Here is a 27,051-nt window from a genome sequence, read left to right as displayed (position 1 = left end):
GAGACTGCTGTGCTTGAAGAATCTCTTCAGTCTGTTACTGGAAATTATGTGCGCCCCAAAGCAGGTGTAAGTGAATGTTCCTAGTGTGTCCATTAGATAGGAAGATGGACAGCTCACAAATTCAGATGTTGCTCTGCTTCGTGTTCAGTCAAATAGATGCTGATGGTAGTAATGTAGCAGTACAAAGACACTTAAAGTTTTGTGAATGCAAGGAGCAATGTTAATTTGATTTAGCTTTATCCCTGAAAAGTCGAATTGAAAAAAGGAGGAAGAGCCTCTCACGGATTTTGTTACATTGTTTTTCTACCTTGGTTAAAGCTGCTTCTCTTCAGCTGTAATGAAGGATGTAGCACCTGCAACGAAGATTTTCCCAGGTGAAGGAAGAGAGTGAAAAACTGCAAAAAGAGTTTACAAGATTGTCAACAGAAATATTTCACGGGGCTTATAAAGGATCCCTTAGTATGAAAGTTGGAAAGGTACAGATAATAAACTAAGTCCCTACATGAGCGATAGTTTGTTTGAAGTGGCATACCAATAAAATTGTCTTTTTTCCTCCCAGCTCTTCTGCGTTTTTGAAGAGGGCATGGAAGAAGCCCATCAAAAGAATTAATAAAGGTTAAGGCCTTTGTGGTTGTCAGTGACCTTGAGGTTCTTGGGCAAAGGCATCAAATAAGTGGAGTATACAGTGACTATATTACGGGCAGTATGTTGTTCTGTCACACCTTACAAAGTTAAAAATGTCATAAGTTCAAAATGTGTTACCTTATATTTATGCACAACATAAACCAGTACGATTGCTCAGCTAAATAAACAGGACATTTTCAATTATAAGGTGCCATTACCTTTGTGTGTTCTTGTCATTTATGAAATCAGCAGGTGGTTAATTAAACTGCTCCTTTGGACTCTTCTGAAGGCTGTGTATTAATTATATTTTAGTGGTGGTGTGCACATTTCTCAACTTTTTAATGAGGGTAAAAGTTGTTTCCTTCTTCCTTTGGAAATATGTACTGTTGAGATTAGCATAATATGGGGTTTTGTGGTGGGTTTTTGTTTCTTTACAATAAAATCTCACTGTTCAGCTGAAATCATATGACACACTTAGTTGAAATAAAATCTTAAAATTTTAATTTTCCTACTGCAAAGCACAGCAAAAAATGCAGAGTCTGAATGCTAAACCCCATGCTGATGGAGAGAATAGGTTCATCACTCAGGAGGAGAACACGCTGCCTTCAGCCATTCAAGGCTTTTGAAGATATAGCTCCTGAAGATAGTCTGGGGGCTCAAATGCAGTGTTTTATTTCAGCCTGTTGACTAAGAGAGCAGGTCCTGTCTGTCCTCCTCCTCTTTCATTGGTAGTGAGAGCAGTGCTGATGCTTGGGAGTCCAGAGGGAACCTTGTGGTGGTAGGGCTGGGCTGAGAAGCAACTTTTCTGTGTCAGGGCAAGGGCTCTGCTTTTACCCCCTTCCTTTGCTGTGTGGCATTTCACCGCACTATTTCACAGTACAGCTGAGATCTCTGTGTTAGAAATCTTGGTATGTTAGCAAATGCTATTTCCAGTCATGACGTTCTTTTATTTTAATTAATGACCGTTGAATGCTAAAGGAAGCCCATTTAGGTGTGTTGACAGAGGAATGTTGTAGCTCGGTTTGGCTTATACTGGTTGTCCAGATGAAGTGCAGTATTACAGGCAAATGCTCAAAGCCAAAGAAAACGCCCCTAGCCTAGCATAAATATCATTGACTTTTTCATTTTAGTGCTGTTGGAAATGTCTCTAGCAGAGGTCAAAAGTTTCCATAGCGTCCTGTAGGTCTTTGAAATACCATCAGATGTTTTATCTCATAGGAAGCAGCAAAAAGGGCCTCACTTCTCATCAGACAAATTACTTAACTGGTTTGGTGTCCTTAACAGGGGTGATGTCTCATCTAGGCCATGCAGCTCTCCAATAAACAAAAAGGACATCAGTCCTCTTCATTATGCTGTTTATCCAAGCCCATTTGGTTAACACCATGCCATGCCAAGAATAGTCAAGAAAAACAGGTTTGGTACTTTTTCAGATGGGTAATCTACTTTACAATCATGTTTTCTTAAGTGCAGAGTGCTATAAAGACTACCCTGAAGTCTTCTGAAGCATCCACTGAGACCTCAGACTGAACTCTTTGCTGCTGGATCGTATTTGTCTACTGCTGATTTATGGTGTTGGTTTTAGGTTTAGGATTTTTTTTCATCCACTTCATGGAACTAAGTAAATGAAGGGAGAGGATGTTGTCTTGAGGGATATGGTGGTTGTCACATGTAGCTGGTTCTAGACTCTCCCGCATGTCATTTGTATTATGTCCAGTATAGTGGGAAAATAATATTTAAGTATTCAGTTTGAAAATGGAATTATTGAAATCCAATATACTGGATTTTATAGAACCTTCGTGGAAGACAGTAGTTTGTGAGTCTGCAAATATGCATTATATATCTAGTATTAAAAAACCTAGGAAGTTAGTTAGTTTGAAAGACAAACAGAATATTCTTTTTTTTTAAAAGCAGAATTTTTTTAAATAAAGGAAAGAAAAATAACATTATATAATCTAATTTGTTGTTTTTCTTCCAAACATCGTGTAGCTTTACGTAATATTCATGGCACATAGAGAGGGTGACAGAGACTTGTAATGTACTGTGTATGTTGTAAAGTCACTGTATACGTGGAGTTATTTTAAGTATTCCTCTGTGTGTGATACCTGTACATGCTTGCTGGGTGTGCTAGATATAGTAGCACTGTTTCATTATGCATTCACGAGAAATTGCTGGCAACATTTTAGCCTGCGGTTAATTTTAGTGTTGGGTTTGAACAGGATTTGAAAAGGACACAGTGTAAGAGAGTGCCTGCAGATCTTGTACGCTAGCTTCTGCTCCGGTTAGTATTTACTGAGCCACAGCTATTAGGGCTTCACTCGTATTCATGCGACATTAGGTGATTAGATGAATTCACTACTTCAAGTAAATCAAACCCTGAGAGATGTTTACTGGTTATAGGAGGGGCTGGTCCTGTTTTAATTACCCACCCATGAATTAATTTGTGTATACCAATATGCCAACAGCCTTTTTCCTTGAAGTTCCCTTGTTGTCATGTGATACTCCCTCCTCCAGGAGAACAGCAGTAGGTTCTTTCCTTGATGTTGGGCAGGTATGCTGTACTCCCTCCTCGCCTCCACTGGGATGGAAGGGTAAGAAATGTAAACTAAAAACGTGATGAAAGGAAGGGGCTGTTGTGCTCTATGTTGCAGGTTTTGTAACTGATGCTTGGTGCCGGCTGCCACGGAATCATACCTGGGTGTTTCCAGAGCTCTGCTTGGCATTTCAAGATGCTGTTCTTCAGAGCCTGGGCACTGAGTGCTTAATTTCAGATTAGACCCTGTGACGAGAATTACAAACAAGAAATGAAGGGATTGCTTTCGACTTGGCTTGTTTCAGATGTATAGGCTATTCTAATTGAAAGTGTAAAGTGAGTCTCTCTTGAGTTAGCTGGTTTGTGCTTTTTATTTGATTTTTTTTTTCATTTCTTTTTCTGAGGGTTTTTCCTGAATTATGTGATTTGCTGATATCTTTTATTTAGCAGATTGATGCTTTCCAAAATATTGTGGTCAGGAAACTAAATTTGACTTGCATGAATAAAAAAGCTCTTTCTGGTGATTTGCATGTATATAGATGAATTTTTGGGGATTTAAAAAATTTAGCATTGCTCCACTGTAAAATTCAAGTTTAAAAACACATTTAATGAATTGGGTGAGATTCTGACATCTGTGTAGTCAGAAGGTGAAAAAGGAGAAGTGAAATAAAATGAAAAATTCATGCTGAAATAAGCAGAGGTCAGTGAATGTTCTGACTGAAATTAAACCAATGTCCTCCTTTCTCATGGCTATTTGTATTATTTATAAATGCATGAGATGTGTATCGAGAGGGTGGCTGGGAAATAAGCTCTTAAATGCGAAACCTCTTTGGTCTCCTAGGATACGTATGTAGTAATAGTTGTACAGTTATCCATAAGGTTTTCTAATAGGCATCCTAGAAACCCTGGTTAACTTCCAGGTGGTATTTATAACTACCTTGAAAAAAGGCTTCTCATTTTGTTGAGCATTCTGCAGTGCATGCAAACTTTAAATAGCACATATCCTCTGGTTAAGACTTCTTTAAAAACAAAAAGGATTATATACTTCTAAAAAACAGAACAAGAAACAGATCATTGATGTTTTTGTTCCTTCTTGGTACTAAATCTGCTTTCAGGACTTCTTTGTAGAAAAATAAAAGATAAGAGCTCTAGTATGTAGGTATTTTGAGGTAACTGTACTTCGTGTTTACAGGTGGAAATGTTTGTCCCAGAATAATAATTCCTATTCCATTGCTTTTCCCGAATTTGAGGAGGGGGAGTGGGGAGAGAAAAGAATAGGAGAGCAACTGAGGTTTCAGGTTTGGTTGTTAGGAAGTTTTTTTTTAGTTGAACATTTGAAATTGTTAGTGAGTTTTATTGGTTTTGTTTGTGTATTTTCTTACCCTATGCATGCTGTGTACCAATGTTTACAATAATTATTTGGGACGAAGTTTTATAGCTATGCTTTGACTCCAAGTTTGCAGCTAAATGGGAATCTCCCAGCCAAAGCATCCCCTCAGTTGCATTCATATGTCTGAAGGGAGTCAGGAGGGCAGTGGAGAACGTGGTCTCCAGCCAGCTGGAGCTTGCAGACGAGCTGTTCTCCAAACCTAGCATCCAAAAAAAAAAAAAAAAAATCCATCTTCTGTTGCATATGAGAAAGGCACAGTGATTTATTGCCACTTACTTAGGAAAAAAAAAAAAAAAAGACTAATTGTAAACCCTGTTAGCTTTAATTTTATTCCATTTTATTCCATTTACTAGTAGGCATTGACTGAAGCTAGAGGAACACAACATGTTTCCAAGACAAAATAAGTATCAGTTCAGAGTTTAATCTCATTGAAATTCTCATGTTCAGTTAAACCGGTCTGAATGGATAAGTAGTAAAGCCAAGTTCGTATATTTCCCATTCTGAAGTTCATAAAGGGAAATGTATGCAAACTGCTCCATTTAGCCCAAGCATGTTATATTATTTCAGTAGCTTTCTAGTGTAGCTTCTCAGTTCTCTGAAGGGTTTTACCATTTCCATCTTAAAATTGTCCAGCTAGGGTGGCCTTTTCAAAGCTATTTCCTTTTCCCTATGTTTTGTTTTTTTTTCCACAATCACTCAATATGTGGAAGCAGACTAGTTGCCTGGGATTTTATTTTTTGTTTCTCTGTTCTCATCCCATATGACTGACAGTGTTGTTTGTCTTTGTGTGCTGCTTTTAAAGTAAGTTGTCTCCTTTGAATTAAAATCTTACGATGCTCTTGACTGCACTCCTGATTTTCAGATTGTATAAAGGACAAGGTGAAGGCTTTTAATTAGTCTGTTTGCCCACCTCTTGGCTCATTAAATTTGAATTATTAGCTTTTTAAATCTCAAAGCCAGTTAAACTCAAAGCTGGTTTGTTTTGGTTTTGGTTTTTTTTGTTTGGTTTGGTTTTTTTTCAATATTAAACAGTTCTTTATAGAAATGCAAAATGTTATTTTTGCGACCCAGATATCTGTGTCTAGCTGGAAACTAATAACCATAGAGTGGACTAATTTTTTGTGTTGATTTCCTCGTACTTCTGTATATTACAAGCTTGATGCAGAAGGGACCCTTCTCAGGATAGTGTGCACTCATTTTCTAGGTATCCCTTAGCTCTTCAGCAGCTCTGCCAGGTGAAGATGCCTAGTGGCTTAGTCTCTGTGGCCCACTAGATCCTGCTCCCGTGAGCCACTGGGCTACTCTGAACTTGATAGAAAGTTTGAATAATTCCTTGCACCATTTGGATTTTATGAGCTGAAAGTTTGCAGGTGAACTTCTGACCAATTCTTTCAATCACAGAATCATAGAGAATGGTTTGGGCTGGAAGGGACCTTCATCATTCAATTCTAACCTGCCTGCCATGAATCCCCATTGTTGTTGATAGAAGCAGAAAAGCTTGGAAGTACGTTATTTGCAAATACACCATTGCATGCTAGTGCCATTACATTAAGTTACCCTGGCCTTATTAACACAGCTGTTACCGCTGCTGCTTCTTTAGGAAGGACAGGCAAGTATCTAATGCAGCACTGGACCTTGTGAGCATTTCTGCGATCTTATTGTTTTAGTGCACAGTACCTCTCCCTTTTTTAATGAGAAAGAGTCCCATGAGAATGTGAATCTTTGTCTCAGAAACAGCATAATCTTTCGGGTTTGTTTGCACAGCTCCCTGTGCAGCAGGAACATTATCTGTGGTGGTTTCTGTCTCTTGGCAATTATTAAAAAAAAGGTTTATAAAGTTAAAAAGTGTTTAATTTAAGAATCTGGCGTAAAACATGTGAAAGTGTTTAGCATGGGTTAGGAGTAAAAAAAAAAGTATGGAAATAAATGAGACTGTGAATTTTTTGCCTCTGTGAACGTAACCTAACTTGTTGAGAAGTGCTTAGTTTGGGAAAGTGAACATTGTGGTTAGGGAGTGCGAAGAAGATGGGCACTCCTGAGGCTGAATTGTCTGCCTCTTAAAGACGTTTTTCCAAAAGCAATGCTAATGAAGTAATATCCTTCAAAGCAAGACTGGTAGTTTAAGAGCTAGCTCTTAAGGGTTGAATGCATGGAATAAATGAGGAAGTGAAAATTGTATCATCCTCCACAGAATCTCAAATGCAAAACTTCAGCATGCTGAGAAGTGATTGGACAGGGAGGAGGAGGAGGAGGTTGGCTCCTTCCCAGTGTAGCATGCTTCTGTCAGCCTCTGTTGCTGGAGCCATTTTGACCACAGATACAGAAAAGTGATGCCTGAAGTTAGGAAGCTGAGCGTCCTACCTGGTGGGGCTCTTTAGTGCATTGCTCCTTTCCCACTCTCTTCCCAAAATGTGGTGAACCTGCGTTCCCTCCTGACGTGAGTACATGTCTTCTGTATGTTTGGAAAATTCATAATTAAGTAACTGAGAACTGAAATGCATTTTTCTTCCATAATTCTAGGCCTTCAATTTTTTAACAGCATCTGTTTGTTAGACAGGTATAACAGCTGGAGCACTGATGCCTTCCCACTCCACCAAACTTCTCCTGACCCTTCCACCTATTTGCTTGTAGGACAAGTAGCCTACTCTGAGCGCTTAACCCTCTTGTGCTTTTATTGAACGATTTTATTCTAGTTTATTTATTTATAGTTATATAAATAGATATGTTAGATATAATTTCTGCATATGGCTACTGGTTTAGTGTTTTGCATAGGTGCGACCACTTACTTGGTTTTACGGTCATTTTTTTTGTTTGATTTTATTTTAATTTGTTCTACTGAGTTAGAAGGTAATGATTTTCATTTGTCTGCCTTTATTAAGGCGTCTTATTTTTTTAAACAAAGAGAACGAGACAACCAAGGAAGACAGCCAGAAATGCTGTAGCAGCAGTTCAGCGCTCACTCCTCCACATTACTCATTCTGCAAGGGAGAAGATTGCTGCTTAATATTTAGCTCCTGTCACTCATTTGAGAATACATACCAGGACCTGTTGGCCTACTGTGTGCTGCTCTGCATCTTTGCTAACATTTGCACTTGAATCTTAAAGGACTGTTTTTCAACAGTGCTTTCAACTACTGAAGTATTTCATTTCTAAGAACACTAAGAGTGGTCCAACGAGGACACTGCAGCTGCCAAACTTTGCACCTCAGGCAGATAAATAACTTCACTCTAAAGGCCTCCCTATCTAAGAGGTGCTGAAATTCTGTTTTTTTTTAACTATATCTATCTGTATATATGTGTGTGTATGTGTGTATGTATATATTTAAGATGCAGTCAGCCAAGCTAATAGAGAAAGTGATTGAAATCAACAGCTGGCAAACCTGCTTAACAAGGAGAGAAATGTCTTAGGAAAAATATTTGGTTTTTTTTTTCCCATTCAACAAATGTTTTCTCCAGTCTTTCTTGGTGGCTGTGGAGTGTAGAACATCTGGTTTTAGTCCTAATATAGGAATCTTATACAGTGCTTTCTTTGCTCCCGTTTCTTGTCTCAGTTAAATTTCTATAACCAGACTTGACTTTACATAGTCAACTCAATGTCCATTTCCCTCTCTGAATCCTGTCTGGAGGCCCTGATCACGTGCTAGTCTGCTCTGTATGTAAAGACCTTTTTACATATAAAACATTTAAATGTTTGTTATTTAAGATGATATTTGTTTATGTAAGAATCCAACTTCTAGATCCAACATCTTCTTGTTATGTAAACTGATGATGGATGGAGCCATTTATTTTCAGCATCAGTGCACAGAGTGTGTCTGAGGTACAGTACACGTACATATAGTGAGCATAAGCAGATCTGAATGTGAAGACACTTGTGGGTTTTTTTTGGCGAGTGTCCTACAAAACAATGCGAGAGTGTTCTGTATAAATGTACAAGTATGAGCATGAGGACAGGTCGTGTTCTGCCTTTTGTGCAGACTTAAAGCTGGGCCAGGCAGCTGGTTCTGAGAAGAACCTTTCTGTGCAGATCAGGAGGGTCTCCATGGAAATTAGGGGGAAACTGCTATGTACAGCTGCAAAGAGAAATGTTCTCAGCAGAATTAGCAGGGAGAGGTGCAGTCACCATCTTAAGGCATTAAAAATCAAAGAACTTGCCTTTATTGTGGAGTTAATTCAAGTGGCATCTAGTGGATAGCATCCCAACATCATTCCCACGCACAGGTAGTGGCTGCTCAGGTATGATGCTTTCAGCACAAGTCTCCTGCTTGCCAAGCAGTGGATGGAGCCAGCACAGCTTTCCCTGCTCCCTGGTTGCGCTGGGATGCAGACCAAGTGGGGTGATTCTGCAGGAGAACTAGTCACTCTGCATGTAGTACCCCTGCTCTCGAGCAAGTCATGACTCCTGGCTGAGTTGACCTGCTCGTAGGTAGCTTGTGTTAAACACTGTTTTAACTGTGGGCTTAAGAAGGCTTTTACTTTCTCCCTTTTTCAAGATGTAGTGATAATTGTTTTCTTTCATCAGGGAGAAAATAAGCAGTCTCTTTAGGCTGGGCAGACCGGTTTAGGGGATTGCCTTAGCTCTTCGAGTGGTGCTTCTCAGCTGCCAAGATGCTGTCTGGCAGGTTGAGGCTGGAGGGTGAAGCCACAAGACCTTCTGTCTAGACCATCCTCTGCGCTCTTTTTTTCTATACTTTCAGGTTTATTCCTCTGGACATAGGTCATCGTGGGTTTCTTGCGGCTGATGGGCACTCGCTCCTGCAGAGGACTGCCTGCTTTCCCACAGAGCAAGGACAACATATGGCTTACCATTTATCTGAGCTGTCTCTAAAGTGTGTCTCTTGGCTCTGTCTCACACAGATCTAAGAAGTCCTTGTTTTGAGAGAGGTTGCTCTCTTTCGTTAGGTCAGTAGAGATAGCTTTTTCTTTTTCTTGATGTGGCTGAGTTAAAGAACTGCTTAGTAACAATGTCATTTACCTTTCACAGTAGCTTTCCACCATCACTTGAGTTGTGGATAATGGGGGAAACCAGCTGTAACACGTTGCACAAGGTGGCATACAACTGATGGAAGAGATGGGGCTGGTGTTTTTCCATGAAAATAGCTAGTCCTGAGATTTAAGGACCCAGAAAGTTCTTTTATCCTTCTTTCCACCACCACCCTCCCCCTCAGCTTCCTTCTATCATCAGAGCTGTTTTTTGATTAATCCAAGTGGTGTTTCCCTGAATTTTCTCCACGCGCACCCATAGGGATGGGAGCTGTTATACAGAAGAGGAGAAAGAGGAAACATAGCTCACTGTTTCCTTCTTTATTTTCTTCCCTTCAACTCCTTAAAATTTGAATTGATCAAATCAGATTGTCTCTGTGCACACCCCAGAACCAGCTACATTTAATCTAGTTAAGTGTTTTCTGTTCATCCACAGAGGTCCCTGTTTCAGGGCAAAGTGCACAGGGGAGGGCTTTCCAGAAGGTTTAACATCTTGATGGACAGCTTTCTGCTGCCTTCATCTCTCCAAACAGAAAGGGTAGCACATATGGCAAGGGCTGTTGGACAGATTGCACTGCAGAAAATAACCATGGTGGATAAGCAAATGTTATACTTTCTCTTGCCTTTCTCCTCTGCTCCATCAGTGAGAAGACAGCTTCGCTAATTGTCCGCTTGCCATGGATGCTTGACTGGTGGGGTACTTTTTATTACTCACACTGAATGTAAAAGCCCACGTATTACAACAGCGGTAGTGAGATATTGCTTTCATAGAATCATAGAATCACCAGTTTTGTTATGCTTTTTGTACTAGGAAGGAAATTTCTGTTTGACTCTACCAGCAGGTAAGTGTGGGTTATTTTAATTCTAATTTGATTTTGCTTCCTTGTATTTTTTTATTGTTTTCACTTCCGTGACATCCCAGAAGGGGTTTAGGACCTCGAAGGAGGTTTCATGCAGATATTTTTATACGCTCAGTCCTAAAAGTTGCAAACATGCTTAGTTGTTGGGAGACCTTGCAGCATCTTGAGCCTCCAGCTGCTTGTCGCAACGTTTGGCGATTCCTGTGGTGGAGTGGTTTTTGTCACCAAGCAGTTTTAGCCCACAGAAGCAGACTCTTGACTTTCCACTTATCAGAAAATTGAATGTACCCACAGAAAATGGACCTTCTTGCAAATTCTAGAGGTGGCTGCTGCATCTCTTGTGAAAGAGAAGAGCATATACCGGTAGGCGAAACTTTGGGTAAAGTGGGCAGCAGTGGCTGCTGTGCCTGTGGAGGAGGGGGTGTAAATTCAAGTCCTTACTCCTCTGGGGTTTCAGGCTTTGTGAAGACCAGAAGAGCAGCCCAGCCTCCTGAAATGGGTTACTCTCATTTAGCCTGGCTTGTGTTTCACTTCTTCCTTTCTCAGCACTCTTCTTTTTCAACAGGACTATGAGAAGTTTAATCTGTAGATGTGTAGAAGTGTCTTCTTTAACAAGTCATGCTCTTGTCCCCTTTTATTCTTTTCTGAGATGATGTATTGAATGTAGCTCTGTATTTGCTATAACGAATATTTCATTACAGAGACCTCTATAGGGTCACAATCCTCATTTTCCCTGTCTCATTTGAGACCGATTTGACTAAAGTAAAGCTATTTTAATCTCCTCGTCCTAAAATAGAAGCCATTCCATTTGTGCCATAGAAAATGGCTGCAGGATGATCTTTACATGTTTGAGCAAAACCTTCTGGCCACTCGTTTAATGTTCAAGCACCATGTCCTTTTCTTTCCTCCTATAATCCCCTGGTATCAAGTATCCCTGAGTTCGAGGTGCAGGTTTGGGGAGGCAGGCATCACCCATCCTCTCTTCTGAGGTTAGATGGTCTTGTGCTTCCGCTTGGTTTCCCCTTTCTTTCCATCTCTTCTTCCCCTGGTGTGATGGTTGCTTGAACTCCCTAAGCCTCCACCGGGAGCTGTGGGGCAGAGAGGGCAGTGCAAGCACATCGCTGTATAGTGGGTGTCCTGAACGTCACGGTGGTAATTAAAGCCCATAGTCCCCCATTGCCATGGAAACACTGCACTCCACAAATACTGAACACAACTTAGAGTCCTATTAATTTTCCCAGATGCTCCTTATTCGCCAGATTTAAGCAGGGTTTCATTTCACAGCCTGGAAAAATGCCATACTCCAGAAATACCCAGCAAGGGGAACACACGTGCATGTCTTTTTAAGGATGTTGCATGTAAAACTCCACACCCCCGAAGTGGGGAAGGAAAACCACCGCCTGGGACCCATTGCCTTTGCAGCAATGATGCCATGCCAGCATCTGGTGTAGGGCTAACACCTAACATGTGGGCATTGCTTTGATGGAATAAAAAGACAAGCACAGAGGAGAAAAATTGAGCTGTGGGGAGAAGGTTTTACTGCAAGTCCAGCATTGCCTGATTGTGGTTCAGTGGAACAAAGTCACCATTCAGGCACAATTTTATTTAGTTTGAATTTAAAAATTCCAGTCATTCTGCTGAAAGACTTAAAAAAACATGGAAAAGGTTTGCTTATTGGTAGAAAAATAGGTGTATTGGATAATTGGCATGTGGTGACAGCGTGGCTGCAGCATTAGCAGAAATCTGTCCCAGTCTAATTGCTGTGCTCTGACCATCTCTTGTAGGTTTTTTCCTGACTTTGAGCTGACAGATGTCATTTTTAGACAACGCTTTCAGTCATTTGTGTTTTCAAAAGAGGAGGAGTTGAACAGGATTACTGTCTCATAAACTTGGACTAGAGTTGAATTGGGGTTTGGTGTTTGAAGGTGGTGCAGCTCTCAGATATCGGTATAATTAACATGGATATTGTAAAGTCAATACAAGTTGCTAGTTCTGCTTCACTTGCTTGCTATATGGCTTTAATATTAAAGCAGAGATTGTATCTAATGAGCAAGGTCACGCTTATTGGAAGCTGTGGAATAACACTTCTCCCCTCTAGTGCTGTGCACCAGCTATTTATTCTCATCATGTTTTTTATTAAAGTTTCTGCTGTATTTTAGTCTTCTACTTAAGCTAGGATCTGCTTTGAAAACACTTATGAATCATCAGCCTGATGCTGTAATTCCTATGAAGGATACTGGACTGGGAATTAAGAACCAATGTTTGATCAGTTATGATGTGGTTTTAAGCAATGAGTGTACCTCTTGTCTAGCTCCCCTCTCCTGGGGCTGATGTTGATCTGAACCAGTCCTGGCTGCTCAGAGATCCTCTTCACAGCCCTGGCATTTGAACAAGGCAGGGGAATTTGGGTGTCCGAGATCCTTCCTAGCTAGCCTCGGCACTCAGGCGCCGTGGGAAACGGACTTCAGAAATCCTGTAGCACCTTAGCATTAAGCTGACCTTTCCTGAAATCCAGAGTGATTACCGTGCTGTTGTCCAGTTATTGATTGATATTATGCTTTGTGTTGCCTTTAAAGTGCAAATCTGGGTGGGTAGTAAAGGACTACCTGAGATCCAGATCATACGAAACCTTCAACGGAGCTGTTATAACTTCTGTACATACCCTCCCTTTCTCCACTTCAGAGGAATAAATACTGAGGTATTGCTGTGCTGCCAGGAGGCAGTAAAATTTTGAGCCTTCTGGGATAAGACAAAGCAGCAAGCACCCGATGGCCTTGAGAGGAAATACAGGTGGACATTTTCTCACCTGCAGTTGGTTTAAACTACACAGTATGTATTAGGTATTAATTCGGTGGTTAGATACATCTTAGTAAGAAGATGTTCATTCTGGAGTGGAGTCACAGAACTGAGATCTGCATCCCAGCGGTTTTGGGATACAGAGACACCAGAGTCCAGCAAAGGAACAGGGATGGTCATTCATCAAAGGCAGTTCTTTTGACATTTGCATTTGATTGAGGAAATTGCATAAGGTAGTAAACAAAATGGGAAATTGTGATCTATTAAAGATTGTTTTTAGAGACATTAGTTGGTAAGATGGGTGGTTTCCTTACTGCTTTGCTTCTAGGTATAGTCAGATTATTTTGTAAAAGTTTGAACAGTCAGTTAACGGGCTTTAAACCTCCAGGATTTTAATAAGAGAATTTGGAAATAAATTACTTAAATCTCTGAGAGCATTCATTGCAAAATACATATTTCCATTAACCTCAAACCAAAACTAGTGTTAATTATTTGTGATTTATGAAAAAAAAAAAGACAACCATAGTAAAAAGGCGAAGTTACTGCTACAATTGCAATTTGCTTATAGTTTGCGCTTTTTTTTTTTTAATAGTGCCCTTTCAGACAGAAAGAATAAACATAGTGAAATCAGATGTGGATATAAAGCCTGACATCTTATCCTTTTGTAAAAATGTGTCAAGCTTCTCCAAAGAATGTTAGTTAAATCAATAAGTCAGAACTCGAGGAGGCCTACGGGCAAGGCTGTCTTTTTCAGTCTAAAATTGCTCTCCTGCACACTCCACTTAAACAAATAAAATAAAAATTTGCACAGTTGGATGTCCAGTCTTGCCCAGTTCCCAAGTGAATTGTGATTTAAAACGGAAAGCAGGGCACCACCTGCACTGTTCGGCTGTTGTAATGAAGTCCCAGGAGAATTATTTCCTAGGGAATTACATGACTAGAATAACAGGCCTGGCCGGCTCTTTTTACCCTCTTTATATTTTTTATAATTCCAACTATTTTTCCTGTTTGCAACTTTCATGAGCTGACGTTGTCCTGTGGAGCTGGTGATCTGCAATGAGAAGAGATACAGCAAATAATATAAGGGATGCATAAAGAGGGTTGAAGTTGGGTGTTATAAATGGCAGTGCTCCCGTATTGTGGATTTCAGGGGTTTAATGCTTTACATCAGTGAAATTTATAGATTCTGCCTACTGTCCCAGTTGTTGCTCAGCCACAAATATTTTGTTTGTGGACACTGTAAATGAGTTACTATTTTGCACTGGGAATAGCCTGTAAAATGTCATGGAATTGATAATTAAGTAGCCAGTTGTGGTATGTAATCAATACAAGTCACCGCGACCGATTCCTCAGTCATGGAAGCAGTGAATTGTTTGATTTTTTTCTTTTTTTTTTTTTTTGGTTTTTTTGAATCTTCATGTTGCAATTCATTATCTTATTTCTCCTGCAGCTCAGCTGCCGGGGAGGTGGTGGAAGGGTGGTCACATGAACTGCATAAAAGGTGGTGGGGTTAGTTTATATGGTATTTATTGATGGTTTTAAGCATACGAGGCACTGGGAAGTGGCCAGAGGTAGTGTCAGCCGTCGGCAGAAGCAGCCTGTCCCTGGCCTGAAGAGGCATCTCTGCAGCAAAGCACAGCCAAAGGCACTTGCTCCCACACCGGCAGCGTTAGAAGCACTGGGATGGTACAGTCATAGGAACAGATCTATCTGCTCACCTCCTTCAGGTGTGGGCAGTAGCGAGTGACTCCTGTGTTTCACCGAGGACAAATTCTAGCGGTTTCATTAAATAGAGCTTGCCTCTGGATATACCTTTCCTAAGAAAGGAGGCTTGTCATGATAATTTAAAATATGACAGTGAAAATCTCATCTCAATAACTTTTCTTATTTTACTTTTTCTTCAAAATTTATAGTAAGCTATTTTTAAAAAAGTTTTTAACACACAAAAGGATTTAATTACAACCTTCTGAAAGAGAGGTGCATGAGTCTTTTACCATAGCAAGTATATGGCCCAAGTACCTCACGGGAATAGTTGCCTGGTGCTTCGTAGCAGACTGCCAGGTGAGTCATGTGGACTTCAAAGAGCAGCAATGCTAGAAGCCTTCAAGAAGGCAAATTCGGGATGTTCACTGTCAGAGGTCCGTAACTGGAGCTCCGTAAGTGCAGTGCACAGAATGGTCCCTGGGCTTTTCTGTACCCTGGCTGATTTTGACTTGCTTCTTTCTTGGCACTTGGGTTACTTGGAGGAGGAGGAGGGAGAGACCTGGCCCAGGTCGTAGTCAGTAGTAGGGATGGGTCTAGCAATTGGGCAATGCACTCTTAAAATGGCTTTCTCTGCCCATTCTGCATGTCCCTTTCCTCTGCTCTGTCTGTCAGTGCTGCTGTACCCCCAAGTACAATAAAACATATACTGCATGTTCCTCTTCTGGTGTCTTGGGAGGCAAAATAATTTGGTAACATTGAAAATCAATGCAATGTTTTTCTAGAATATTTATCTGGTTTATTTTGTGTTACGTAAAGGATGGCCATTAGACAGGTCTCATCCCTTCTGCGTTGATCCAGTGGCATGAATGCAGAGCAAGCACACTGTGGTTTGAGCACAAGGGCCCTGCACGCGGCTCTCCTTATCTGCTCTCCAATCTTTGAACTCTTACGTAATACATTTAAGACTGTATTTTTGAGTAATCTCTTTTGGGGTCTCATTTTGCAGTCTTAGTCTCCAGTAACAGAGAACTGCTCTGCTCTTCCCTTGTGAAATCCTTTCCAGAAGGTGCACATTATCTACTACGAGGCAGGGCAATGATGAGCATCAATTTCCACAGCAGAATAGAAGCCTGGATTACAAATTACTATTTAATCCTTTTTGCGTCAAAGAATATAATAATCCTTGTAAAATGTGCTCTAAGTCTTGTGCTTGGCTTTGTGAGGTTAAGGTGCAACCACCAAAATGGGGTTTCTCTCAAAAAGTAAGATATGGTGAAATGCGTGTGTTTGATATAAATTTCAGAATGTATTTATGGCTACATTTCAGCAGCTAAAAATAAAGACGATGGGCTGGTACCTAGACTAGCAGCTTTCATTTCTCCGTATGCTTGCTAGAATACAGCGAGCGTCTGTCATGAGTAGTGTTTGCTGAATAGCAATAAAGAATTCAGGCACAAAGTAAGCATTGCTCAAATTTTATCCTCCTCCCCCATGAGAACATTTATCAAAACTAACAAATTAGGAGGTCCCTTCAGAATGTGAAAACATTTGGTTTATTTTCTAAATCATCCTGTTATGAGTGTCGAACAATGTGGTTTTGTAAGGAAGAGGAGAGAAGGGTAAATAAGGTTGGGAGGGGTAAGGATTTAGTGTTTGAGATTGCAGACCGGTGGTTGCGCGGTTTCCTGAGTAGGTAGCTATTTTAAGAGGGGCAAAATTTAATAACTTCTAAAGTTTAGGAAATAAATCCCACAATGACAGACCTGGAGTTCTTCGACTGACATGACTATTGTCACATCAAGTATGCTGTAATTTTGTTAGATAAAAAGCAAAACAGGTTGGTTGTTTGGAACCAATAACTTCATATGATTAGTTTATTTCATATTTTTATTACTGGCCTCTGTTCTAAATCAAATGTGACAGATTGGATAGAATCAGCCTGTGTTACTGTGTAGCAACCCACAGAGAAAACCTGAAGGTTTTGTGGTGACGTATATGCAATATTACTAATGGAAAGAACAGGGTAAGCGGTTTGTTGCAGTTATTTTTAATGCAATGTCTTTAGACCTGTTATGTGTAATATTCTACAGTAATAGTCAAATTCAACAGAGAGTGTAGGACCAGATTAAAATAAATCTCATATTAAAGAACACATTTAATTACTTGGTCATATAACCATTGTTCTGCAATAGGGTATTTTTATGCTAGATGCTAATCATGCTTCTAGAGCGACATTGCATAATGCGGTGTCCTTGCTGTCACAAACTGGTCATCTTGCAGGTGAAAACTGTGCAGTGCAGCAGCTGTTACGAAGCCATAAAGCATTTATGTTGTAAAACAAATTATACTTGGAGATTTTTTTGTCACTCTCTTCTATGACAAATTTACCGAAAACAGAAATATTCTCTTAAACCATCTAGCTCATTTGCTTTGGTAAACACAGAAGAATTCAAAAGTTCTGTCAAGTACTTGCGTAATTATTTCTTTAATTAATTTTTTAATTATATTTTAAATTTTTTTATTTATTACAGAAAATGACACACATCTGAAAAGCTTAAGTCACACTGGACAAAATTGCTTACCTGTGAGCTTTACGTGAGCAACTCCATCCTATGAGGTCGAGGTGGAGGAGGATCCATCAACCTTCCTAGCTGTACAATGGGGACTGCAGGTGACAACATGGCTTCGGTAGAGCAGAATGCCTCCCTGAACCCTCTGTGCTTTGAGTGTGGCCAGCAGCACTGGACAAGGGAGAATCACCTCTACAACTACCAAAACGAAGTTGATGATGACTTGGTCTGCCACATTTGCCTTCAGCCTTTGTTGCAGCCATTGGACACTCCGTGCGGACACACTTTCTGCTACAAGTGCCTAAGGAACTTTCTGCAGGAGAAGGATTTCTGCCCACTGGATCGAAAAAGACTCCATTTTAAGCTCTGCAAAAAATCCAGCATTCTTGTTCATAAACTGTTAGACAAGCTATTTGTTTTGTGCCCCTTCTCTTCCGTGTGCCAGGAAGTCATGCAGCGGTGTGACCTGGCGGCACATCTCAAAAACAGGTGAGCAGTGCAGGTGCTTGTGTTGCATGTTCTTTACACACTTGATGGGCCAGTTCGTATAGCAGTATAAATTGGGAGTCAGGAGCCGGGAGGGGATTGGTGGTGGGTATTAAATTTACAGTAGAGCACCATAGGGGATGATCAGTCTGTAACTGTACAGCTAGAGCCCTGGATCCTGTTTTGGACATTGCACATCAAGAGTAGCAAGGAGCATTAGAAGAGAGTTGTAGGAAGGACAACACGAATCATTAGAGGTCTCAAAAATATGATGTACCAGAAAATGTTAAAGAAAAGGGCGGTTATTTATGGTAGGGAAAAAAAACACTGAGCAAAAGGAAAAATAAGAGATATGCAAACTACATCTGCCGAGAGGAAGGAAATAGTGCAATAAGAACAAAGGAGATTTAGTTCCAACTTCAGGAAGGAAAAGCTTTAGAGTAGTCCAGCACTGGCATAGAGTGCTTTGGGGTGGCTGTGTATTCCCCACTTTCTGAAGTGCATATGAACATGTTTCACCAGCCTTTATCAGCAACAGTTACAGCAGAACTGATTCTGCTTTGAGGTGGGCAGATGGACAGGGTATCTCTCAAGACTCCTACAAGATCTATTTTTCTCTGATTTTTTGAAAACAATCTGTTTACTGAACAGGTTGACGGTATGTTTTGTGAATATGCTGTAGTTTGTTTCTAGGATTTTTTGTTTCTTTGTTTTAATTGCTTTTTAGAACATTTCCAACTCCCTGTTCATTTGTTAGAAACTCATTTCACTCCAGTGGAAATTTTGGTGCAGCTGTCATGAGTGATTCTGTGTCAGACAGATACATTCCGTACACCTAAATGTTTAGGACCCTATTTTGAATTGTTAATAATTTTATAATTGTTCTGCTTTCTGCCATCTTACCCTAAATATTTAAATGTTGCAAGGAGGCCATGATAGAAATAAGACTATCAGATTCAGATAGAATGATGCTTCATGTTGCACAGACTAGTGTGCTTTGTTTTTCCAGCAAAGGATTTGCCTCCATACTGTGTATGCACTAACCTGCCATGTAAAGATGTTTCATTCTTCCGTGTAAAGCAATGCTATTTTTCTAATGGAAAAATGTTAAACTTGTTTTGAGAGTTACATTTGACTTCTTCTGTTTTCTCTGTAGATTGAAGAATATTTACAGTAATTAGGAGATAGGATTTTTTAAATCATTAGCTGTTTTATTATATGAGTCATGAACAAAAGACTGGACATAACATTTATGTTAAAGCCAAAATATGGTGGAATTAATGAGTCAGGGAAAAAAGGTTATTCTGCACTTTTATACCGACTAACTTTAAACTATCTAGAGATTTAAGAAATAATAAGAAGAGTACAGCGAAGACTTACATAGGGACAAAAATTATATATTCAGAGGTAATCCATCTGACTTCAAAGGTTCCGCTTCAAGTTAATTGCATCTGATACCAGAAAATACCTCCTGTGTAAACTGAATCCTATCTGAAAAGCTATGTTCATTTTGCAGGGAGAGGTTTCATAAAATTTTATGGCTGTCCTTGCAAAAAAAGCATCAGACCCAGAAGAATAAGCATTGTGCATGCATTGTGCATACCCATTGTACAGAGACAAAAGGCACTAGAGAAATACAATTCAATACATGAGTGTTTCTGTCAGCAGTGTTTGTAAAAACGAGCCTATTGTCTAGTGACTCTTCACAGAAATGGTGTGAGTCCTAATGCTTCTGGTCTCCTCAGTCACTGGCTAAGATGAGATCCTTTCATTTCTATGATTTCATCACAGGCTTTGTTTTGAACAGCTTTGTTTTCTTTCAATTTGATGCTCTCTTTTTTTTTTTTGTTATTTTTTAAACCAGCCTGCTTTAACTTCTGCAGTTGCCCATTTCATGCGAGTGTTTCATGGTTGGGTAATCTTACCTCTACCGACTCTTTGGGCAAAGAGCCCTCCACATTCGGATTGAAAACGCCAGGCCCAGAGGGAAGAACGGTGGTGGCTGTGGTGGGATGGGGAGGGAGATTTACTTTCCTGCCACCTTCCTGAAAAGAAGGGTGATATTAGCTGTGTGCCTGCCTTCAGTCTGGTCCAGCAACACTGGTGGCTGCGGAGATGGAAAGGTTTATTTGAGTGGTGCATGGATCTGCCCCATGAACTTCTTTCCAAGTCTCAGTCTTTGTCCATGTGGAAACTTTTGGAAACAAGCTTTGGGTGAAGAGTTATGTTCTGGAGGGCATTGCTTGGGAGTCAGGTGTGGTGTAGGGGTGTGCACAAGCAGGTGCTCTGCAAAGACGTGGAGGAGAGCAGCTACTGCCCACATTGGAAAGAGCTAGTTCACACGCGTATTTCCAGTGTGCTCTTTTCCTTCACATCCTGAAGGCTTCCGGGGATTCAGAGCATGAAAAGGGGACCTTGAGCATGCAGAACGTGCAGCAACCCTACAGATTGTGGTGAGGCTGGAGGTGCCTGGGTTTTCTTGGCCATTGTACCCACGGCATGAGTGTGCGTTTTTGGTGCCCATGTCAAGTAGTTACTAATGAGTAGCCTCTCTCTCATTTTTCCCTCCTTTTTTATTTCTCCAAACTGTTTACATGTTAGCTTGGGCTCTTGCTTGTTTCTGATCTCTTTGATTACTTGGGGGTCGTGAGGCTGCCTACTGTTTATTCAATTTATAATCCCAATGTCAAACTGATTTGATTTTTAAAAAAGGCAAAATGCTAGCAAGACTCCTGCTACGTATTTGGTTCAGCTTCTGATTTCCCCCTGTTATTTCCTTGACTTTTTCAGTCTGTTTGCCTTGGTTGGCATCTCTTTGTGCGATAGTAGGACTGTTTACAACAAGGCCATGTAATTTATTGGTGCCCAGAACACTAGGTATGCACACTTTAGGTATATATGAAATATTCATTTGCTTAAGGCACAAGGTTATTATGAAATCTGAGTGAGCTGAGTCACTAGCTTTTCCTGTCTGTCGACTTGAAGAAAGCTTTTGGTTGCAGAAGGCTGCTAATCTTCAATTCCTTCTGTTGTCTTGGGATGCCGATATGCATTTTGAGTATTTGTTGATTTACAATTTTCAATTAAGTTTATTTGCAAACATCTGAACACCTGTAAATTATCATTGCTGACATAAACGATGGCAGCAACTGCATAGTTTGAATTTGATTTTATATGGGTGAGAGAATCCAGTAAAATTCTGCTACTGATAATTAAAGGTAGGAAAGAAATATGAAATTAAGTATTACTGTAATTTTCAGCATAGATTACTGTAAACCAGTCTCAGCAAACCCTTACATGAGCTAGTTAGTATTTATGAGAAATGCAATATGGTTGGTTAGTTTTTGATGTCTAAAAACAATCACACTCAGGTTTTCCAGTGTTGTTATAATCAGTCTGTTTGAACAGGTATCCAGCGGGCACCTTGGTGTATAAGGTTGCTGCAAAGTGTTCCAGCAATGTGAGAGGCAACAGACGCAAACTTGATTATTTCATGGTCATTAATTGCACACCACGATACCTTGTTGCAGGAGGAAAATATTCTTGATATATCAGTCTTTCAGATTCATCACATTTACTTGTGAACTGTCGTTTTCAAAGTGAAACACAATGTGCATAATCTGATTTAAAGGGAAAAATATATGAATAATGCTGAGTTGTACTGTTTTTCCCAGTCACTTGGTATAGAAAATACGTTAATGTTTAGTAAAGTAAGTGAAAATTCCAGTTCTAAATATCAAGGGTAAATTTATCAGAAGAATCATAGAATAGTTAGGGTTGGAAGGGACCTTAAAGATCATCCAGTTCCAATCCCCCTGCCATGGGCAGGGACATCCCACTAGATCCGGCTGCCCAAGGCCCCATTCAAACTGGCCTTGAACACCTCCAGGGCTGGGGCAGCCACAGCTTCCCTGGGCAGCCTGTGCCAGTGCCTCACCACCCTCATGGTGAAGAAATTCTTCCTAATGTCTAGTCTAAATCTGCCCCTCTCAGGTTTATACCTGTTCTCCCTGGTCCTACCCCCACAAGCCTTTACGAATAGTCCCTCTCCAGCTTTCCTGTAGCCCCTTCAGGTACTGGAAGGTCACTATAAGATCTCCTCGGACCCTTCTCTTCTCCAGACTGAACAACCCCAACTCTCTCAGCCTGTCCTTGTATGGGAGGTTCTCGAGCCCTCTGATCATCTTTGTGGCCCTTCTCTGCACCCATTCCAGCAGCTCCATAGTCTTCTTCTGTTGAGGATTCCAGAACTGGACACAGTACTCTAGATGAGGTCTCACAAGAGAGGAACAGAGCGGCAGAATCCCCTCCATTGACCTGCTGGCCACACTTATTTTGATGCAGCCCAGGACACAGTTGGCCTTCTGGTCTGCCAGCGCACATTGCCGGCTCATGTCGAGCTTCTCATCAACCAGCACCCCAAAGTCCTTCTCTGCAGGGCTGCTCTCAATCACATCATCCCCCGTTGTGTACTGAAAACAGGGATTGCCCTGACCCAGGTACAGGGCCTTGTACCTGGCCTTGTTGAACCTCATGAGGTTCACACAGGCCCACTTCTCCCGTCTGTCCAGGTCCCTCTGGATGACATCCCATCCTTCCAATGTGGCAACTACACCACTCAGCTTGGTGTCATCTCCAGACTTGCTGAGGGTGCACTCAATCTCACTGTCTGTAACACTGAAGGAAATCCAATGGTAAATTATTGAGCTTGTCCGTGTATGATTTTTATTCAGTTAATTCTTACAGATTATTCAGATCTGAACGGACTCCATTGTACAAAATCATACTTTGATATTTGTACATATTTTCAGTAAGAGGGTAGTGTTTATATATTACTTTTGATTTGGGCTTCAGTTTTCCCCTCCTGTATACAACCATGGTATTTCAAGTTATCATTTTCGATGAAGACATTTTTCCAAACGTTTTAATGTTTTAAGGTAAACATTCAAGCAAATTTTATGTCAAGTTTGAACTTTGTGCAGGATTGTATTTTCTGGAATTTGAGACATTATTGATCCAGTCACTGTGTGTTGGTCAGATGCTTAATATATGGATTTAGAGTAACAAGATCCATGGGAAAATTAATTATATAATTATAGAATTTTATTATTCAGAATCTAGGCAATGCCGAGTACTGTGGTGTTTATGATATTGCTGCTGAGTCCTGTTCTTCGCACCTACTCCCCTGTTAGCTGCAGGCACTGTCCCTACCCTGCTCTTTGTAGCACTAGGAAAACTGGAGAGGATCTGCAGGATTTAACCCTGTTTTGGCAGATCTTGTCTTTGCCTGAGTAGCAGATAGGCAGCAGGTTTGGACTTTCTCCATGCCTTATGGACTCTTTCCATTGCTGAAGGATCTTCCTGTGGTGGTTCTTCTCTCCAAAGCCACACAGCTCCTTGTAGCCTCCTCAGATCATTGGTTGTGAGAGGGAAGTGTGCAAGAAAAGCCCTTTCCCGTTTTTAAATTTTTCCTGAGTCTTCTCTGATTCCCAAGTCTGGGTAACTCCTAGTGTCTCATTTTCTTTTTTTCTCCTTTGTTTTTTTTTTTTTCTGGCAAAAGAAAAAACAAGACACAAACATTTAATTTTCCAAAGCAGCACCATGTTTTACTCTGAATTGCAGCTGTAAATCTTGCCAGACTTGCTGTTTAAGGTCACTTTGCTGGCAACATTTTATAAGCAGTAGCAAAGATATTTTGGTTCCTTCTCTGCAATCTTCGCTTAAATTCAGCTCCTGCTTGGAAAATGATTTAGTGCAACTGTTTTGAGGCTGTTTGGTGTGTTTGCTTTTATCGACCCTCTAGACTTGGCAGAAGCTGATGACGTAGGTTACAATAAAATCTTTCTTTTCTGTAGTCAGTGAGCAAATGTGGTTTTTGAGCCCCTACTGTTATTCCACAGAATACACTGTAAACTGCATCTTAATTTTGTATGAAAACCCTTTTTATCTGCAGAGAGGGAGTGCTGCTAGTGTTCCAAAAAGTCAGCTTTTAAATGAGAAGGCCAGCAGACTTGGCTAAATGAAAAAAAACCAAGAAAGAAAACTTTTCTTCTCTTTCAGGTATGGATTAAGGTGGTGCTGACAGTAGGAGAGAGTTGATAAATATGAGCAGAAGCTGACTTTACCCCCCCCAGAATAACAGCCCTTCGAGTTTCCCAACAAATAACATTACTCAGTTGCTGTAGCTGGTGGTCTCAGTATCTCTACTCTTAGACATTTTGATTCATGAAAGAAATTAGATAGTTCCTGGAAATTCTAAAAGACATGCCTGCCTTTCTTCTTGCTCCTAGCCAAAATGTTCTGGCTTTGTAAGTAGATATGAAATGCTGTTCCTGTAAGACACATTTCAGTCTCATTTCAGCTCTTATTTATACAATGTTGTATGAGAATGGATTCATATACCTATGAAAACAGTCTTCAATGCTTGTTTTGATCCCCAAATGCCCATATAACTTTTTACAAGCTTTAGTCTGAAATGCTCTTTATCCCAGATATTTGGCAAAAACAGTGTTAGTAAAAGTGTGCACCTTTAGGGATTTATTGGCCCTTGTTAACTGTTACAACTGCTACAACTGTGGTATGGTTTTGCTGTTTGTGAATAATATATTCCTACTGCCAATAAAACTCTTTTTATATTGCAAGTGGAAATGAAAAGTCTCCTTATAGGTGTGTTTGTATACCAGTACTGGGCTTTCCTGCTTGGTAGGCTGCATAGTGTATTTAAAGGAACTGGCATCCCATGAATTAATGTCTCCACCAGACAACTACTTTCCAGGCAATGTAGTTGCACTATACCAGGCTCGAAGTTGTAGTTTGTTACTGGGGAAGAATTTGGGGAAGAATCTGGGGTTTTTTTTTTTCCTCTTTTGTCATGTAGAATGCTGCACAAAATCTGAGCTGAGTAGGTGCATTCAGAAAGTTGTTCACGTTTCTTGATATTAGTCTTTGAAATGATAATTAAATATCATTGGCAAAAATAAACCTGAAATCTATTTATATTTTGTGCAATGATTTTCATCAGCTGCCAGGTAGTGAAGGGGGAATGTGCTCTGTGAGATAGGTTGAGGGAGACCTGGCTGTGATTTGAAGGCTCTGACAGAAATAGAACACTTCCGGGGGTGGTTTTTGATCTCTTCTGGTTTGATACAGTTTAAAACCTCAAAATTTCGAAGGTGTGATCTGCCATCTAGACTATGTAGATGGGATTCACAGGCCTGTGAGTTGGCTGAATAAGAGTCGACAGCGTAATAATTTGGTGGAAGATACCTAAGAAAGTGTCTGGTTCACAGAAGTAGTCCAATACTGCTGGACTCTGCTGTGCAAGCTCAGCGGGATTGAAGTGTCAGTTTTGAGTTACTCATTCACCTTTGCTGAAAAAGGGTATCGTTGTCAACATTCTTCAGAGATGAATAATTTTGTTAATATTTCTTCAAAATCCCTCATGCCAGTCCCCTTCACGGAATGTCAGAGCAGAACTTTTTTTATTCTCAAACCATCCTGGTTTAACAAGTTAGGACATTGTTATAATTTTGCTGGCTTTTGCTTTGTTAACACATTTGTTCTCCTGTTGCAAAAATAAAGCATTTTTTCTTTTGTTATAGCACTCTGTCACGTTCCCAAGCAGGGATTCCTTTCAAGAGTACAGCTCCTTTTTTCTGACTCTGGATCTTTAGGTGGTCAGCAGCCTCAGAAGCAGGAACTTTAAGAAGGACATCAAATACTGTAAGAAGTGAAATATCAGATGCTGGCAAAACTGTCACACAGGCAGATGTAAGATTGATGTCCACATTCAATTATCTACACGTAAATGTAAGACCATTCAATAAACAAAGGCTTTCCATGAATCTGCAATATTGCAGCCCTTCTTTGACATAAACTATTGTAAGATTTTAAAAGAAAAGCAAAAAACTTCATTGCATTAAGAATAACAGGAACTCAAAAAATGAGTTTACACTGAAAAGTACAAAATGCTGATGGAGCATTGTTGCATGAGGGAAAGCGAAAAATTGCACCTCCTGTGTGAAGTCAGGAAGAAAAAAAGGGGGAGACAGGAGGAGGATGAAACACCATCTACTGATTGAAGAGATGATGAGCAGAGCTGTTACTTTTGCTAAACTCTTCATACAAACTTCTAAACAAGCATAATTTTTTTCAATATTTTAACACTTAGATCACAATACAGGTAAAAAGTTCACCTCTCTCAAATGAGAGAGAAGTGGGAGATCATCCTCCCCCAAGTGATGCTAGGAATATATGATGCTTCCTTCTTTTGGCTTACAAAGGTGAAAAGAGATTGCTTCAGTGGGTCTCCAAATGTGTCTTTGAATGGGGCTTCTCTTCTGTGGAATTTTATGCCAGTCCTGTTTAATCTTTTTAGCAAGGTTGTCTTCCAGAAACTGGAATGTACATAGCAGAGTAAGTCCACATTCAGAAGGTGTTACAGCATGTTTAATTCATGGCCAAAAAACTATGTACTAGAAATTCTGAGAAGGAAACAGTATTGTTTTGAGGTTTTGTCTACTAAAACTTATTTTGGACTTAAAATCTGATGTGTTCATTATATTTTTATGATTAGTTCAAAACTGTGGCTTTGAAGAAGACTGATTTAATTGATGGAGTACTCAGGTATTTTGTGCTCCGGATGCTGCTGCAGGCTTGAAGATTGATGTATACATTGTCTTCACAGGTGTCCTGGGGCTTCTAATAGAAGGGTTGCTCTGGAGAGAAGGAAAACGAGCAAGTTGCAAGCAGAAGCAGAAGGCGAGAGCGGTCCTGGTGGGACAGAGCAGCCTAGCAGTTTATCTCCAGATGCAGATCAGGGAATAGTGCCAGCCGAGCAGAGCTTCACCTCGCCCGCCCTTCCCACATGGACAGACGAGCCTAGCATCGACAATCCGTCTTTTGAGGAGAACACAGTAGCAGACAGTATGTCATCACTTATCTTCTCAAGTCTCTTTTATCAGATGTGGAAACATTTGTGGTATCAGAGCTTGTCTCTTGCCAACCACGAATACCCATCTTCATTTTCTGCTCTTCTTTGATTCCTGTAAAAAAATTAGTGGGTTTCAGTTAGGTGTAAGTAAGGTCACAGTTAGGAAGGAAATATCTTGGA

General features: G+C 40.3%; 1 protein-coding gene across 3 annotated transcripts in view; it reads left to right on the top strand.

Annotated features, from left to right (window-relative positions):
- The window catches only part of LNX2 (ligand of numb-protein X 2), a 60,071-nt gene that overhangs the window by 15,450 nt on the left and 17,570 nt on the right, over window positions 1-27,051 (top strand). The window contains exons 1-3 of one of the 3 annotated variants that reach the window (XM_054059318.1): window positions 6,857-6,981; window positions 17,415-17,942; window positions 26,626-26,864. In XM_054059318.1, coding sequence (XP_053915293.1) covers window positions 17,542-17,942; window positions 26,626-26,864 — 640 coding nt within the window. In that variant the 5' untranslated portion in view covers window positions 6,857-6,981; window positions 17,415-17,541. Of the gene's footprint in view, window positions 1-6,856; window positions 6,982-10,240; window positions 10,366-17,414; window positions 17,943-26,625; window positions 26,865-27,051 lie in introns of those variants that run through there. The other 2 variants (XM_054059325.1, XM_054059315.1) reach the window with 2 other exon arrangements.

The sequence above is a fragment of the Cuculus canorus genome, chromosome 1 (genome assembly GCF_017976375.1).
Source record: "Cuculus canorus isolate bCucCan1 chromosome 1, bCucCan1.pri, whole genome shotgun sequence".
Taxonomy (NCBI): Eukaryota; Metazoa; Chordata; class Aves; order Cuculiformes; family Cuculidae; genus Cuculus; species Cuculus canorus.
The sequence above is the reverse complement of the archived record's forward strand: the minus strand, read 5'-3'. Positions and strand labels throughout refer to the sequence as shown.